General features: G+C 41.1%; 1 protein-coding gene across 7 annotated transcripts in view; it reads right to left on the reverse strand.

The window, feature by feature from the left end:
• Positions 1 to 1,210: 1,210 nt before the first annotated feature.
• Positions 1,211 to 13,559, reverse strand: part of MIDEAS (mitotic deacetylase associated SANT domain protein) — a 53,503-nt gene continuing 41,154 nt past the window's right edge. For all 7 annotated transcript variants that reach the window (XM_071427257.1, XM_071427259.1, XM_071427258.1 and 4 more), the window contains 8 exons: positions 13,246 to 13,388; positions 12,292 to 12,395; positions 10,879 to 10,954; positions 9,643 to 9,731; positions 8,378 to 8,527; positions 7,995 to 8,174; positions 7,398 to 7,597; positions 1,211 to 6,309 (listed from right to left, as the gene is read on the reverse strand). In XM_071427257.1, the coding sequence (XP_071283358.1) occupies positions 6,102 to 6,309; positions 7,398 to 7,597; positions 7,995 to 8,174; positions 8,378 to 8,527; positions 9,643 to 9,731; positions 10,879 to 10,954; positions 12,292 to 12,395; positions 13,246 to 13,388 (1,150 nt within the window). In that variant the 3' untranslated portion in view covers positions 1,211 to 6,101. The remainder of the gene's footprint in view (positions 6,310 to 7,397; positions 7,598 to 7,994; positions 8,175 to 8,377; positions 8,528 to 9,642; positions 9,732 to 10,878; positions 10,955 to 12,291; positions 12,396 to 13,245; positions 13,389 to 13,559) is intronic.

Genomic DNA, 13,559 nt, shown 5'->3' on the forward strand with positions numbered 1-13,559 from the left:
GTCAGCTGGCTCTGACAGGGAGGCACATGCATGATTTAAAGCCTTTAAGTCCTGGTCTGTTATCTCAAGTGAAGGTTTAAGTGTTCCCCGTCTCTTCACACACCAAGCAAAATACTTTTTTCTCCCAATGCTATTGCTGATCCAACCACCACAGGCACAGGAATAAACTAAAGCAAGGACTTCTACACTGAGCTGAAAAAATTAGTGTTTTCATGTCTTGGGCCAAGTCTTTCTCCTGCCAGCTTTGCCAAAAATATTGAAATGAAAAGGTCAGCATAAATTAACAGGTGTGCTGCCTTAGATCGTAAGTGCAATCTCACAGGAGACCAGTCGGGCACCAGTACGCACTTCTGCCATCTGCTTTATGTAGCATTTGTAGCTTTGAAAGACATCATGCCCACAGGGTGTGAGAAAACCTGTGTAGCCAAGTTAACTAAAAGGCAAAGTACCAAAACAGAAGGAAGATGTTTTGAGGATAGATGGAAGCATATTTAAAATCCATATCTTGAATTTTAGATATGCTTCCATCTATCCTCATAAATATGACAAGAGATCCAACTGCTGCCAGAAGAAACAAAATACATGCTGTGTAACAAAACCTGTTAAATCCCCCCCTCAGATTCAGGTAACAGGTAAGTGCCTTTAAGACAGTATTTACTAAAAGTTTTTTCAAACTTTATCACTGAAAGTGTGATACAATGTGATCTATAACTGAAGCCATTGCAGAATTCTCATCTGATGCAGGCTCATCAGGTACTAAGTTATTCCATGATGTCTTTGCCTTGCCCATGGTCTTTGTAGTTGTTTGAGGTAGTGTCAGAATCCCACTGGCCTTACTCAGAGCACAGCAGACCTATTCCCCAGGAATTCCTAGCACACTGTCAAGGTTGTTTCTGTCTTTCTGCGAGGGTGCTCGGCTTGGAGGGGAACACACATCCCATCAACACTTCTGTAAAACGGTGGAGCTGCAGATTTCTCTGGGCTCCTGGCAGGTGCCAGTTACTTTCTTGGATGTAGGACATAAAACACACTGCAGGCTTGTGTCTCGGGGGAAGGTGAGAAACAGCCTCTAGGGCTGCTGTGGGAAACACAGGTGAGTACGAAGAGAGAGCAGACCAGCCAGAAGGACTCGAGACAGCCTCCTGTGCATCACAGCCTGCACAAGCCCCCGGCCACTCCCTCATATCATCGAGAAACTCAGCTAAGAGACTATCTTTTTAACCTCATTTAATAAAAGGTTTTTTAGATATATAGAGGATATTAAGTAAATAAGTTACATAGTACATTACAATCACATCCGCAAAGATTTCCTTTAGTGTATTAATATTTTATAAAAAAGCACACAAAAAATAAATTCAGTCCAGTCTATCACAACTGTACAGCAACAGGTAAATATATTTATATATGTACATTTTAAACATGTAACAGTCTTTTAAAAGGTGCACTGGGCAGCAGACACACAAAAGGAAGTGTCTGCTCATTTGTTAAAATAAAAGTAATATACTTTATTATAAAGCATTTATACAGTAATTACAAAGGCTGACTGCTCCTGTACAGTACACCAAAGCTTTGACTACAAATTTAAAAACAGAACATAAAAAGAATGAACACAAAAAAGTTTATATCAAATCTGAGCTACAAGGGAAAAAATACAGGTGGAGAAGCTGCAGGAAACTTTTTTAAAATACACAATTATATTTCTATAAAAATATATGTTGTCTTCTAATCTGGAGAAGTTAAGGGTTTTTTCAGGCTCAGCTGTCAGTAGAATCTTAGTCTTGGAAAGAAAGATCCTTAGACAGCTTGGGATTTAAAGTTTGTGTCTTTCTAACATACGACACAGGAGAGAAGGTGGGAAAGTAAAGCAGCTGAACCCAAGTGACGAATTTACTTAGAAACTCAAGCCCCCCCCAGAAATGAAACATGATTTGTAGAAGACTCACTTCTCTGTCTCTTTAAAGCTTTATAAACTTCCAGACATACATCAGAAGATAAAGCAGGGAGAAAGTTTGTGTGGGAAAATGTGTATTAGAATAAGGTTTCTGGTAAGCATTGGACTAAATGTGCCATTGTGTGAAAGCAAGACTCCTATGGTCATAGTCCTTCCTACTCCCATTTCTTTAAAATACAGTATGTATCTGCAGGAACCTTCTAGTCCACTGCCTGAAAGAGAATTAAGAAGTGTGTAACTGCAGAGTGAGAAAGCTCATGTTTGTGATTTAAGAAAGACTTTTTCTGAAAAGTGTTGATTTTAATCTAAGCTTGTTGCAGTGATAAAAATGACCAAAAGCCTCAGTTTGATAAATCAGAGTATTTTTAGTTAAATTGGACTTTACCTACAATGGGTTTAACAGATGAATTACCTTTAAGCTTTTGAATTTCTATCTTTGTCCTGCCTTTTAGCAGCTACATCCCTACCTCTTTTCTAGCCAGCAAAATGCCATGGTCCTGCACAGCTGAGTGAAATTCTGTAGGCTTTCAACTTACAGAGCCACGTTCTCTCTGATACCATCACCTGTATCAGTAAAAGAACAAACATCAAGTAAATTAAAATGCAGAGTGGTTCTTGCAGCTAGACTGCAAAACACCTGCAGCTATATCAGATTTGCATCACAAGTGCATGCATCTATCTAGTAATTACATACACACATAGTCTTACAAAACTCAGATGCTATTCCATGCAGATCACAGACCTGAAAGACTGAATCTATCTGTAAAGGGCAGGCAGAAGCACAGGCAGAAGTATGTGATCAGGGCAAGCATGACCTGTCACTGCATCTCCATGATGCCCAGGGCTGGCATCAAGGCTCAAGCAGGTAATGATTTGAAATACAGCCATCTGACTGTGGGGTATATGACCACCTGAAGTCTGATCCTGCACTATAAAAGGCAAATCTATTAGTACACATTTACAGAATTGCATTCTATAAATATTTGTTCCCATTTGTTCTTCAAAGTGAAGAGACACCTTGTTCAAATTAATGACTTTCTTCTGCCTTTTTCTGTAAATTAGCAGCACACCCTTACACTAAATGGGGATTGATCAATAGGCCCTTAAACGATGGGAAATAATGAGCATGGAGTTTTAAAACAGACATATCAACAGAACACTGAGAAGCATTTTGTTTGTTTGGGATGGGTTTTTTAAATCTTAACTCGAATAACAAACTTAAATTAAAACTGTGCTGCAGTAAAGAGCCACTCAAGTTATTTTTCCCCTCACAAAAAGTAGGAGCATAACTCATTCCAGATTAGAAAAATTCCATTTAAATGCTTTGTCCACAGAAATTGGGTGTTGGTTGTTTGGGTTTTGGTTTTCTTCTTTTTTTTAAAAACAATTCTCTGCCAACTTTTGCTACTAGGCAAGCTCTAATTCAAATGCAGGATCAATTCCAAACTCCTTCTGTAAGCCAGTGAATAGGCTTGGTTTGCTTGTTTGTCTTTTAAGATGACACTTCGAGGAACTGTTTTACTTACTACCATGCCAGAAAAGAAGTCTTCTGGGGGCTACTGGCAACTTGGAAGTATGCTCAGAAACATTCCAACTTGATGCCACTTAGCACATATACCTGATTGTGGTCAGCCCTGCTAACCTGCAGTTGTTATAGAGGTTATCCTCAGAAAAGCCCTTTCCTGATTTTCTTCCAGTAACAGACTGTGTCCAGTTTTCCTGTTCTACTTAAACTGCAGCAGGGTGGGAGAGAAACAACCAGTACTGGAATCAGTACATAATATACACAACATTGTTATGCAAGTAAAGAAAATCTCTGATTTGTTCTAACCAGCACCTCAACACCTTGTCCTTGACAAGAGGAAAAATTGTATCAGTTTCCTAAAATAGGGAGAATCAGTGAACGATCTGGCCTTTGGAAGACTGTAATAATGCTTGCAGTTGGTTCACCCACTCTTCCTCCTGACACAGTGTGCTAAAGCTTCTGTTCTCTCCAAGGGCCCTAAGATAATGGCAGACAAGAATTTCCCCCGATTTATAAAAGAAAAAAAATATAAATCAACACTGAAATCTTAAAGAGGAAGACTGATTTGCTTAAGCTTCTTTTTAAAGAAGCAGCTTCTAGTTCTTCGCAGTTTTTGAATGATTTTAACAGTTCACAATGTGCCATGTGTTTCTTAGTCAACAAGATCCATTCAATGTAGGAACATGGAACAGTCATCTAAGTGCTGAAAGGAACCCCAGTTTTGATAGGAATGAAAAATACAGTCTTGACAGAAAATTGAACACTTACAGGTGAAAGTGTCAACTTTATAAAGAGTGCAGTCCTTAATGATGTTCCTCCTGATTTTGTAAGAGCAGTAACTGTTTCTGCTATTCAGAAAGAGGATTCTATGCAAAGGCATAGATATGTCAAAGCAAACGTTGTACAATACAAAGCCTCCCAAACAAAAGAGTGAAGCCATCATGGTTGCATAAAACTACAGGGCAAGAAGACTGACAGACAACAAGCTGGAGTTACAGCCTCTTTCTATAGTTAGCCAGGAATTTATCTAGCAGCTGGAAGGGTCAAGATTTAAATAAAAAAAATCTGCCAGTCAGGCACACTCAGTAGTTCACATACAACAACATCTCTTGGATCCCTGCTGGGGAAGGCAGGAGCAATCAGCTCCTACGGTCTGGTCTGACGCAGTGCCAGCACCCGAGAAACTGGGGATCACTGCTGCTCCTAAGCACTGGATGGAGGGAAGAAGCTGGGCAGCCAGGCTACAGGATGGCACCAGCTGGCCATGAAGCACAAGTGATTCTCTGCATCCTTACAAAATAATGATAAATGTGGGCTATAAAGATGTACAGAACAATCCTGTGCGAATTTAACATTTGTCACCTGGGCCACTTCTTCTTAACTCTCTTTCACCAGCAGATTTTGGCGGCTAGACTTTTTGGGCTACTAGCTTGTGTCAGTTCTGAAGAAGAGTCAGCCTTTCAGCAAGAGAACAGCTCATAGCAGGACAACCCAGCAGGCAGCACTGCCCTGCCACTGGTGTGCAAGTGGGTGACAAGCTTCTCCTGTACATACTGTCTGACAGCAACTGCCTGGGAAACTAAGGCCCTGCCATAAAAGCTTGATGATGGCAATTTCAAGGAGTAAATGAGGGCTGCTACAAGACAGAAGAGGATATTGAGAGATAAAAGCATTCACAGAGGGATGCCTGCTGGAGACGAGACTCCATTCCTCCCATTTTTGAGGTGCACACAACCTAGCACACAAGAAGACGTGGGTTCATTTTCACTAAACAAACTTGCTCCCATTTATGTAAATTCAAACCCAGTAATTTTCATTTTAAATTGCACTTGTGAAGCCCAGACTCCTTCAAGTTAATCAAAGGCTGACTATTTTTTTTTTCCAAGATGAGACAACTTGCAAGGCCTGTGGCTACTCTTATCACACAAGATATTTTCATATCCATTGCTATGTTCTTAATGCCATAAGATAACTGACCTCAGGCTTCCATTTGAAAAATAAAACTTCCTCTCAAAAGGAAGAAGAATGTCTTGCTCATCCTACTTTTAATTTTTGTGAAACAGAGGTCAAAAGTGCACACCATCTTTCCACAAAACTTGTTGTCTGCCTGAATAACTGCTCAGAAAGAAAGGCAGGAAAGAATAAAAGGAAGAAGAACTTGCTGAGAAAGGAAAAAACTAGAAATCACCAGTGTCACAGTAACTGGATACACTTAGCTCAGAGTAGAGCTTCATTTTCTTGCTCCAGTCTAGAAACCTTTATATCCAAGAGTCCTACTACCAAAATTCCTGACAAGAACAAAAAGAAAGGTCTGACTGACCTGAGAGAACTTACTTCCACTGCAGGTGACATTGTTCTGTTATGTACCTCGGGTATCATTATAAATAGGAATCTTATCAGTCTTTAAAAAAAAAAAAAAATCCGAGTTGAAACAAATCTTGTTATCCACCATTCTGGCTTGGTCAGTACTGGCAAGGTGAAGTGGAACATGTGGTATGAGGAAATGGCAGCACTGAAACCAAAACCAGATGGTTCAGGTAAGAAAAGTGCAAGCAAAAAACAAATGAGACCAGCGAGAGGGAGGTTGGGTCCAGCCTTGCTACTCCCTCCACTTCTAGTCTGCTGCTATATTTCTCCATCTTCATCCGAGCTGGCACTGCTGCTCCCGCTGCTGCTGCTCCCACTGTCACTGCTCTCGTCCTGCTGGGCCTGGCTGTGGGCTGCCGCCGCCGCTGCCGCCTCCTTCTCCTGCTGCTTCAGTGCCGCCGCCTTCTTCTCCTGTTCCGCGTGGCTCTTCATGTGAGCACTGCGGCTCTTCACCTTGTAGAACACCCTGAGGAAAGAACACAGGGACATTAGCATTGGCCTCTCCTATGGCCTCCTTCAACACTTTTCTGGAAGAGCTTCTGCTGCTCTGGCCTCAAGTTCACGAGCTTCAGCTCCGGAACTCCCACAGGCACCGCGATAGAGCACCTACAGCAAACGCCACTCAGGACATGGAGAGCAAGGTGCAATGCTAGCAGGGGATCCTGAGCTTAATTTCTTACTGTGGCCATTTCTCATTCAGCTCTGAATTCAGAGGGGCAGTGCTGGTATCTGAATTATGCACGTGCTGCTTAACATAGCCCAGGTTTTCAGGCATACCCCTGTGCTGCAACAATACCATAAGCAGTGAGGCAAATGATGGCCCAATGCCACTCCTGAGCCTTGTCCACAGAGCTCGAAATACTTGAGCTTTTTCCTTCTGACTCTACATTTCTGTGATCTGTTCCTCCACCTTCCACCATTAACTATTTGGATTTTACATGAAGCGCCACAAGTGTAGTTCAGACATCATTAAGAAGCCTTGTCTGCTTGTCCTGTTATTTTAAGAGTAAGCAACTTATGTAGGGAGCTGAATTTTCTTGACAGTTTGATTCTGGTGGCAACAGACCTGCAAAAACTACTAAAACTGTGTGAGGAAATACAAATATATTTGACATCTACCAAAGACAGCTGCAAATGTAACCAGATGAACTATGTACCTACTGGCCTAATAAGCTGCTGCAATAATGATGTTAATGTCTCGTGTTTCTAGACCACTGTTCTTAAGTCTATACCATGTTCTTTATATGTGATCTAGCAAATACGTAGAAACTTGTTACAAAAATGTAAGCATTACAGAGGGCCAACATAGCAGCTGTTTGAAAGTGCAGCTTAACACCAACTACTGTACACAGCTGAAATGCAGGTGGTATCTCATGCCATTTGAAGAAAAACAAGCCTTAATTTGCAAGTATTAGTGGGGCAGTAATTCATTAGAACTATTGCCAATGTCTGTGGCCTATACAGAAAGACAGAAAGTTCATTTGGGAAAAAGCTTCCACAGGAGATGCCCTACTGTGATTCTGAGACTATTGCTGGAAGCAGAGTTGGTCTTACCTGCCACATTTTTTACATGGAAATGTGTTTTCTGTGTTTTGTGTTTTACTGGTAGCATCTGGTTTTGTCTTCTGTTTCCTCTTCTTCCTCTGCACTGGAGCAGTAATAGGCTTTCGAGGCTTCACTGTTGTCTCCCTTGGCTTCCTCCCAATTCTGCCCATGACAGCTGCCTCATGACTCCTCATATTGGTGTTGCTGGCCTTTGCAAAGAGGAGAAGAATTGAGTCAAAGTGACACTTAAACCCACCATCAGAAGGAAGACAGTAGCTGAGCTCCTGTGTTTCACTCATTCCAGACAAAGGTTTTATTTAATGGCAAAATCTTCAGGCTATTTTAAGGACATTTCTCATCACGGCCCTCTGTGTCCACTAGCCACAAAGAATACATTGCATTTTTCCACCTTACACATCCCAGTTCTCCCATCACAGCTCACAGTCTGATTGATAGTAACACTCTGATCTACCTCAGCCCAATCTCTTGCTCCAGAAAAAGTTAGAGATGGAAACTTTTTGCATCTGGAACTGCCCACATGTTTTCTAAACCATTTGCAAAGTGAAGGTGGCATAGAAAGCACAACATGCACAATGCAGCACTTACTATTACACCATCTTGTAGTGTCTGTTCATCTTTCAGAGCATCGGCGCTCCTCTTTCTGTTATCCAACCCTTCCTCTGCCTCCTCTTCTTCATCCTCTTCCTCCTCCTCCTCCACATGCCCCTGTTCCTCACTGAAGATGTCCCTTCTGAGAGGAAGAACACGTGCAAACCTATGGGAACTCTTCACCAGAAGATAAAGGAACTGTTAATTTTGATGCCGGTAGGTAAATGACATTATGTGACACAGGACACAAATTTGTGAGTCTGGACTCCTGTGGAGAAGCCAGATTGTTTGTGCTTTTGATTTGACCAGTAAATGAGACAACACACAAGACTTCAAACCATAGCTCAAAAGAGGTGAGAGAAATTTAGGAAATTACTTACCTTGATGTCAACTTCAGCTTCATCTTTCATTGATCTCTCATTAGCACCATCAATGTCCCCAAAGATTAAGGTCCCATTCCGACCAATTTTCACCTGTTTCTTGTATGTGTAGTAGAATTCTACACATTGAGCCACTGTTTTGGTTTTTATCTGTTGTTTAAAAAACATAAACCACCAGTGGATTACATGATTTTAAAAAGATTTATAAATAATTACTAGGGGTGCAATAAATAAACTTTGTATTTTCTTTCCTTAGTAGTTTCCATTCCACCACAGCTGCTGTTCAAGCCTCTTTTTCTGTGTCATATTCGCCTGTGTGCCTCATCCCACAGCATATCCCCTACTGCCACTGTTATTCACTGAGAACTAGAGGACAAACTTTCCAAAGAAAAGCTGGTTAATGTAAAGGTGACAGAACCTGGAACTTTGTAGGCTTAATGCACCTCTTAGCCTCTGAAATGTTCCAGTTGAGCTATCAGGCTTGACAGCAGCTTCTCAGCTTTATGGAGGAGCTTTATTTTGCAGCAGCACTTCAGAGAAGACCAGACCAGAATACCAATCCAAAAATGGAAGTGAAGGTTTGCAGCCCCTTCCCGTTTTGGCCATGTGCATTTTGTAGGCATATGGTGGTGGACAATTATCAGCATGGACTTGTGACCATCTACATATTCTGCATCAGTGATTTCTTTAAAATGTTTGGAATATATTTTCAACTTCAGAGCTTTTGCAATTTAAATGCCTTTGGGGATTTTATTCAGTAAATACGTTTGCAGTTCCTGGTTTTGCACTCTCCTTCAGTGATTTCCCCCTTGCTGACATGTCATACCTCATCAAAACAAGGGAGTGATCATTTCTCCTATCATTGTCACAACATGAGAGATCTAAAGGATCCATCATTTTCATATCCTTCTTTGGTCCTCTCCATCAGTGGCAAAGATGTGTTTCTTTTTAGTTTTATCAGCAAGCCATTTAAGCTAAACACTGCCAATGCTCTATAAATGTGCTCTGCAGAGGAGATAGCTGTAGCATGGACTAATGGAAGTAATGCAGTTTAAATACCAGGGTTAATCAAAACAAACATGATTGCTCTAGCTTTCTGGTGAGATTTCATGCTGTGCTGGAGGCTGACATTTCTCTGAAATCTTTTGAGTGTGGGACCTAATGCTTAAAACTGAGGTTTCAGAAAAATCAAGATTGAACTTCCTGTATAAAATGTTCAACAAACATGTAAAAATGTATCATGAAAACAAACAAAAGTAACTTACAAGCTTTTGGACCAAGAAAAAATCTTTCTTGTAGATTGCAATGCCTTTGTTGAATAGCTTTTTTTCAGCAACCTTCCACTTGTCTGATCCTGTAGGTAAACGTAAGTTATAATGAAAACCCATACAATTTCAAATGTTTACTCTTCTATATACCTCTTCTTCATGTTTGCCTTAAATAAGACCAGTACACACATGAGGGTGCAGTCTCTCCTTGAGCCTACTACAGCAAAACTGCAGACCACTGGTAACTCCTCCCTTACTGCTCCACCCCAGCTCTCCTCCCAACACTTCCTTTGTGCTAGATCAAGTGCTCATCACCACAGGTTAACTCAGCTCAGCTTGCAAAAACCACTCACTCAGATGAACTAAGATGTTGCCCAAGCAAGGTGAAGTGACACACTTCGTGGTGACCCAGTCATAAGATTTTATAGTAGGGTAATGTTGGGGCAGAAGAACAGGATCTTCTCTTTCAGCAGCAACCTGTACTTGAAGATTTACTACATCTCCAGTATTCCTCAAATATTCCTTGCCTCTAATAATAACATTGTCGAATCCCCTCCTTCCTTATAGATATTCTTCAACTAATCTTTGCCAACAACTACAGTAGGAATGCATAGTAACAAAAATGTATTTTCTATGCTTTGTGGTACCAGCTATTAGACATCTCTCTACCACTTTACATCAGATCTTTCAGGTCACTTGGGTCTCTCCAGATCACTGAAATCAGTGTCACAAAGCTGACTATTTTCTAATTAGGTGCATGATGACAAAGGTAGCTTATGGCATTTAAATTTTGAATAAACACTAACAGGTATTCATAGTTGGCTGAGGCTTCTTCAGCAAGCTTGAAAACTACTTCCCATAAAACCCCTGCTTAACTCCACCCTGGAAACTCATGCCAGAGAGGCTATGATTCTAAGGTTACCACAGCCTTTCTTATACATACTGGCTATCTTTCTACATTCTCTGTGTCTCAGTGCAAGGGATTACCTTCCCTTTTCCCCATAAAGAAAATGAGAACTCATACCTATCCCAATACACATGCACATGTTCAGAAGGATGCAGTGTTTCTTACATTTAAAGTGTCATAATTTGCATAAGCAAAAACTCTGGCAAGCCATCATTTGAGTTACAAAAGAGGATCGCTCTTTTAATCCTCTTGTAATGTAACAGAGTAGCCCAAAAAATCAGAAAGGGATATAAGCAGGTAGCACAGAGTTGTTCTGGTTGACAAACCTGTGTAGTGATAATCTGCCAAAGGGTGGGTAGGTGGTCGCACTGGCTTCTTCAACAGCAGTTTGGTCAGAGCTCCCTTGGATAAACACAAGTAAAATAATTACTTTAATATTTGGGGTATTAAAACCAAAGATCAGGCAATTGTTAATCCCCTCTTTTCTGTGGCAAGCCAACAGAAAAGAAACAGAGTACAGTTTACCACTTGGGACAACTTTAAAAACCACATTCTTGACTGCCCATCTAATCTTGGGTACCAGAGACAAGTGGTACATTCTTGGCACCTCTTCACATCTGTGAATTGACACAACCACCAGGGTACTGGGAGAGAGCTAATTTCATACATAGAGACCTTGCATCAGTTTCCTCTCATTAACCAAAGGCCTATTACACACATATCCAAAAATGGTGACCTAAGTGACACCTGTTTTACATATCCAAGTAATTGTAATTTGATCTCACTTGACTGAGCATTATTTCAAAATAAATCAGCAGTCACGTGACTGAAAGATGACACACACAAAACTCCCACCTCTCAAGATGCTTTTTAGTTTTCATTTATACCAGAAGGCTTTCAAATTCTGTAGGAAGGGGACAACAGAATCGTGCTTCCACTGGCAGTTTAAACCACCTGAACAATGAGTTCCTGCTGTCAGAGGAAGTCCTGCTCCTCTCTAATGCCAACAGCAGCATTCACAACGATGGGCTGCCAGAAACATAACACACACACACATACAAAAACTACTTTCTGTTTGATCTCTTCTCTGATGCAAGTCCATGCACAAGTGTCAGTGCCACAGGATGGGAAACAAGCAGCAAGGCAAAAGTGTGGGATACTCCTGAACACAGGGCAGATTTATGCCAGTCTAAATCAGTCATAGAACTATAAAAAGATGACAAAGCTTTGCTCTTTGCTCTGCTCTTTGATATTACCTCCCAGAGGTGTCAAAGGGCAATAATGAAAGTGTATCATGTCTTACAATATAAAATTAGCAGGACAGTTGTTCTACAGACAGAGACAGAGAAGTCAAATGGATCTACCAAAACAAAGAGGTGCAAGACACTGCCCTCTGACTCAGCTTTCGGCCCCAGCCTCTTATTTTTCCCTTCTACACAGTAACCTTTCCAGGAAGACAACATCTAAGATTAATTTAGAAGTCTTGGCTCACTTGCCCTGATAGACTGTCAGTGTGTTTGTTAAAAAGCCAAACATGTCCAAGTTGGAAATATAAAAGTAAGTGCACATGGCACTGTACATTGGTCAGAATCCACATTAGGGACATACAAGGGGCACCAAACAATGGGAACCAGATCCACTGAAAGGAATTTGCAAGGCTCTCCTCTCAGGAATGAGAGGTTACCTGACCTTCCTTAACATCTTTGACCACATTGAGGCGAACAGCGGGACAGACTCACCAGAATGCTTCCCTTTTCTTCATGTAAGAAATGCAATGCCAGCTCCTGGTTGGTTCCACCCCCAGGAAAAATGCTTGAACAGGCAGCAGCTAGCAGTTTTTCCACTGTTTCCACAGGGGTACAAAAAAAAAAAAAAACAGAAAAGAAGATTAAAATGAAGTTTCCTACTGCATTGGCATGATTAATTATCTCTTTCGAAGGAGAAATAGACATAACAGAAAGTAAAACTCAGAGAAGCTGCATGTCCTTGCAAATTTATCTGGGTCAAATTTGGACCCCAGGACTCATTAGGCTACAAGGTCATGCAGCACTATTTACACATGGAATTTCTTGCAAATCTCCTCCCTGCTCTTCCCACCTCCCTTCACCTCACACATTTTTTGAACCCACCCTTATATTTTGAATTTCCATTTCACAAAACTCTTTTTTCTCTCTCATTCAAAAATATTTCTTCCAAGCTTGCCCACTTCCTCTTCCCTTCAGGATTTATACAGACCACAACCCATGTGTAACAGAAGCAGTCAGCTCCCCAGGTCTGCTACTAGCTACCACAACTCCTGCTTCCTCATCCTGACTTCAGTCTACAACTTGATTTTTTTGAAATACTATTACATCTAGAACATCCCTCAAAAATACAGGAGTTGAGTGTGTGTGGTTTTCAATGTTAACAAAACCAAGGAAGCTTCACTGAGCAAAAGGCTGCTCTTGGCCTGACAGAAGCAGCAGTCACAGTTTTTTTACTATTAAAAGAACCAATCCTACCAGCCTCCCCTTGCCCCATACATGCAATCTGACAAACAAGTTTTGCTCCTAAAACTGTTTGCAAGACCATTCAAACATGTCACTTGAATGGTAGCTCTAGAAGATTTTTAATTATGCCTACAGTAGCTAAGTGGTTATCCCTACAACCACTGCGACAACTCTGCCCTCTTTAACAGCCTTCCAACTTCTTACCATTCTCTTGGGTAACTTTGTTGGTTTCCAAGTCACCCCATGGCTGCCACACCAGCTCTGCTTTATGTTCATCAGTTTCTGCCAGAGATCTGTCTTGGAGTGATGGGATTTCTGCTTGAAAGCGAGTTCCTACATTTATTCGCCTGCAGAGAAGGAAAAATGTTACAGTCAGGCCATCTTTACAATACCCAGGAAGTCTCCGTCTCTGCTAGAAACACTAATGAAGAACCAAATGAAGAAACAAATGCCTATACAAATGCAGGCTCTTGCATTTAACACCAACAGTGTTGTAGGTTATATAAGTAACTTAGAAG

Source organism: Agelaius tricolor, unplaced genomic scaffold (genome assembly GCF_023055355.1).
Source record: "Agelaius tricolor isolate 1412-34295 unplaced genomic scaffold, bAgeTri1.0.p SCAF_5, whole genome shotgun sequence".
NCBI classification, from domain to species: Eukaryota; Metazoa; Chordata; class Aves; order Passeriformes; family Icteridae; genus Agelaius; species Agelaius tricolor.